Source organism: Palaemon carinicauda, chromosome 16, assembly GCF_036898095.1.
Source record: "Palaemon carinicauda isolate YSFRI2023 chromosome 16, ASM3689809v2, whole genome shotgun sequence".
Lineage (NCBI taxonomy): Eukaryota > Metazoa > Arthropoda > Malacostraca > Decapoda > Palaemonidae > Palaemon > Palaemon carinicauda.
The window spans coordinates 132,683,277-132,688,016 of NC_090740.1; the positions used below are offsets into that span (position 1 = coordinate 132,683,277).

Sequence of the window (4,740 nt, forward strand, 5' to 3'; positions counted from 1 at the left end):
AGGTTTTCCATTCATGACATAAGAACTTTAGGGTTTCCCATTCTTGACATGAGATCTTTAGGGTTGGCCATTCTTGACATGAGATCTTCAGGGTTTGCCATTCTTCAATCTTGACATGAGAACTTAAAGGTTTTCCATTCATGACATAAGAACTTTAGGGTTTCCCATTCTTGACATGAGATCTTTAGGGTTGGCCATTCTTGACATGAGATCTTCAGGGTTTGCCATTCTTCAATCTTGACATGAGAACTTTATAATTGACCATTCTTGACATGAGAACTCTAGGGAGAACTTTAGGGTTTCCCATTCTTGACATGAGAACTTTAGGGGGTTTCGATTCTTCAATCTTGACATGAGAACTTTATGGTTGACCATTCTTGACATGAGAACTCTAGGGAGAACTTTAGGGTTTCCCATTCTTGACATGAGAACTTTAGGGGGTTTCGATTCTTCAATCTTGACATGAGAACTTTATGGTTGACCATTCTTGACATGAGAACTCTAGGGAGAACTTTAGGGTTTCCCATTCTTGACATGAGAACTTTAGGGGGTTTCGATTCTTCAATCTTGACATGAGAACTTTATGGTTGACCATTCTTGACATGAGAACTCTAGGGAGAACTTTAGGGTTTCCCATTCTTGACATGAGAACTTTAGGGTTTTCCATTCTTGACATGAGAACTTTAGGGTTTCCCATTCTTGACATGAGAACTTTAGGGTTTCCCATTCTTGACATGAGAACTTTAGGGTTTCCCATTCTTGACATGAGAACTTTAGGGGGTTTCGATTCTTCAATCTTGACATGAGAACTTTATGGTTGACCATTCTTGACATGAGAACTCTAGGGAGAACTTTAGGGTTTCCCATTCTTGACATGAGAACTTTAGGGGGTTTCGATTCTTCAATCTTGACATGAGAACTTTATGGTTGACCATTCTTGACATGAGAACTCTAGGGAGAACTTTAGGGTTTCCCATTCTTGACATGAGAACTTTAGGGTTTTCCATTCTTGACATGAGAACTTTAGGGTTTCCCATTCTTGACAAGAGAACTTTAGGGTTTTCTATTCTTGACATGAGAACTTTAGGGTTTCCCATTCTTGACATGAGAACTTTAGGGTTTCCCATTCTTGACATGAGAACTTTAGGGTTTTCCATTCTTGACATGAGAACTTTAGGGTTTCCCATTCTTGACATGAGAACTTTAGGGTTTTCCATTCTTGACATGAGAACTTTAGGGTTTCCCATTCTTGACAAGAGAACTTTAGGGTTTTCTATTCTTGACATGAGAACTTTAGGGTTTCCCATTCTTGACATGAGAACTTTAGGGTTTCCCATTCTTGACATGAGAACTTTAGGGTTTCCCATTCTTAACATGAGAACTTTAGGGTTGACCATTCTTGACATGAGAACTTTAGGGTTGACCATTCTTGACATGAGAACTCTAGGGAGAACTTTAGGATTTCCCATTCTTGACAAGAGAACTTTAGGGTTTTCCATTCTTGACATGAGAACTTTAGGGTTTCCCATTCTAGACATGAGAACTTTAGGGTTTCCCATTCTTGACATGAGAACTCTAGGGTTTCCCATTCTTGACATGAGAACTTTAGGGTTTTCCATTCTTGACATGCCAAAACGGATTAGCTTTCTTTGACACTGTCGTAATAATAGCAATAATATCTCCCTTACATTATAATAAGTGTCTGGCTATATACAATGATTGTCAGCTGTTGCTAGTCCAGTGTAGGACAACGGTCTTAGGACTTGTCCTCCCAAAAACTTAATTAGTTCATCAATTCATCGTCTTCCCTTTCTTACCCACCGTCGTTTGCAATCTCTAGGGGTCATTTCTGTTATCCTTATTATCCACCTATATCTGTCATTAACATGTCCATTTCTTTTTCTTCCATGTTATGAGAATACCCTCTACTTAAATTGCTTTCATATCCACGTTGCTCTTTTTTCGGTCTATTAGTGTTATTTTCATAATCCTTCTTTCCAAAGCACTTTGAGTTGTAACTAGCTCATGTTCTAAGGTTTTAACTGGTAGGATCATCTGATTAAAGAGTGTAAATTTAGTTTTCATCTCACTTGTTTACCAAAAGCTCTCCATCCCATGCTTATGCTTCTTTTAATTTCAGTCTCGTGTCCTGGGGAAACATTTACTGTCTGCCCTAGGTACATATATCCATTAAAATACCCTACAAGGCTCGTCCATAACTTATTTGTCTCTCTACATTTTCATTGAACATTATCTTACTTTTACTCATTCATTTTAGTCCTGCATTTCTACTTTCTCTATTCAAATCTTCTATAATCTTTTACACTACCAAAACAGAACTATATATGTCATCTGCAAATTTCAAGTTAGGCATTCTGCATTAATGTTAACTACTACTTTTTCCAAATTCATAGTTTTAAAATTTCTTCTTGGCATGCTGTCAATTTACGAGAGATAGTGTCTCCTTATCTAGATCCTTTCTCAATCAGAATTTTCTCACTACCTTTACGTAGTTTCAGAATTGCTGTACTTCCCGTATAAATACCAAGTGTTCTAACATAATATTCATCTATTCCTTGTCTTTGAAGAGCTTTCATTACTGCTTTAGTATCCCATAGTCTATAAATGCCATTCAAATTGGTTTATCCTATTCTTGTTGATTTTTCCATTAGCTGGTTAATTACATGGATATGGTCAGTTGTTGAATACCCACTCCTAAAAAGTCTAGCTGTCTTTCTAATCAGCCTAATATGACCTTTGTAAATATCTTAGATATTACAAAGAGTAAACTTATTAGGCGGTTTATTTTTCTGGTCTTTTATATAAATATATATATATATATATATATATATATATATATATATATATATATATATATATATATATATATATATATATAGAGAGAGAGAGAGAGAGAGAGAGAGAGAGAGAGAGAGAGAGAGAGAGAGAGAGAGAGAGAGAGAGAGAGAGAGAGAGAGTCCGGTCACGCTCAATGGCAAGACTTATGCAGGTGTAGTTAGGAAAAGGGGAGGGGGTGAGAAGGGTTGAATGTGTGTATGTGTGTGTGTGCACGTCTATCTAAATATTTAGCCGGCCTTTAGTAGGGTCGCGTAGACACTAGAAAGTACATAATTTTCAGGTATCATCCCCAGTTATTAACAAGTGTATGACTCTCTCTCTCTCTCTGTGTGTGTGTGTGAAAGGCCAACCCATGGGAATAATTCCTTGCAAGCGATCGACGTTGCAAAACGGCCAATAACAAAGCCAAGGAGCGACGTAGGCCATTCGTTCTCAGCTCCTCACCTTGTGGGATTCCTTGCTTGGCCACCCTCTGGTTACACCGTGACGGCAATGCCACGCCGCATCTTCAATCAAGGTTGTTCGAAATGCATAATATATTACTTAGAATTTTAATATTTGGCAGATAATTAAGTTATCAAATACTCATAACAGGTAATCAATCATCTTTCCTTAGTAGCTTGTAAGGATAAATGCCTTGAGAGAGAGAATATCCGGTGCTACTATAGCGTGAGGTCTACCACACTATAGCGTGAGATCTACCTCCCGTTAGCACTATAGCGTGAGGTCTACTGATGAGTTATTCGTCCCTCATAGATAAAACACATTTCATACATTTGTTTAAGCGATACACTCTTCTTCCATCAAACAGGTTAATCTAGCGATACACACTTCGCACATCTTCTAAGAATGACACAAATAGATCATTGGATTTTTTTCTCATCACCTTCCAGCAAAAATTATCAAGATGAGACTGGAACAGCTGACGACCAACACCTCGCATTCTCTTCAGAATTGTCGTTTTAGCGTCCAACCAGTGTCCAACCACGATCGCTCAATTGATATCTCTTTTAGGCCGAGGGAAAAACTGATTTAGGAGCTCCATTTGCTTCCTTTTCTATGGACAGGTCACGTTTTTGATGGATTTGGGCAGTTCACATATTCGATGGTTAGGTGCGGTCCTCTGGGACGCTGGTCACGCGGTAGACCTCACCCTCCACCTGGGTAGGCGACATATGGCGGTAGACCTCACGCTATAGTAGCACCGAATATCCACCAAGGAAGATGAACAAAGTCCCAAGGACGCCAGTCTACAATTCAACTCCGCTAGCGCCACCTGTGCTGCATACAAACGACTAATCAAGTTTTGACACGTTCATCTCGACCTCCAAAAGCATATGCATATTACCACAAGTTACCGAAAGCTCAAGACTACTGAACTTACGGAGATTCCACCTTGTTAAGGCCCCGGGTTAGGCCACGGGCAAAAGCAGGTATCGGCCGTGAGCGAGTTCAAACGGGACCTTGGGAGCATGTTTTAACACAAAGGTTCTCAGAGCTCGTATGCAGACAGACCTCGAGAACAAGTTCATAAGAACTTGGGATCAAATTCAGGCAGACCTTGAAAGTTCTAACAACTGCGTGCGCCAGAATTCTTTCTTATAAGGCAATTCAATTCACACTGAACTAAAAATCTACAGCCATCACACAATTATCATATATATCTCTTTAGTCAGTTCTAAAACAAATCTCTGATTCCACGTGCGAAAATAGAGGACAAGTTTAATCAAGGCAAAGGAAAGATGAAACACTGACCCAAAAGCCTTAAGAAGAACCAGTTCAAATATGTACATTACTGTTCAAGTTCATAGACTGAATTCTACTTTGGAAACACAATGGGAAATACCTTGAAAGTCATACCATCATAAATTACAGAAAAAA

At 38.9% G+C, this 4,740-nt stretch overlaps 1 protein-coding gene across 1 annotated transcript; it reads right to left on the reverse strand.

Moving 5' to 3' along the window:
• Positions 1-791: 791 nt before the first annotated feature.
• LOC137655573 (uncharacterized) lies at positions 792-1,619 on the reverse strand. Its single transcript, XM_068389474.1, has one exon. The coding sequence runs from the start codon at positions 1,617-1,619 to the stop codon at positions 792-794; it is 828 nt and encodes a 275-aa protein (XP_068245575.1).
• Between the last annotated feature and the right edge of the window lie 3,121 nt (positions 1,620-4,740).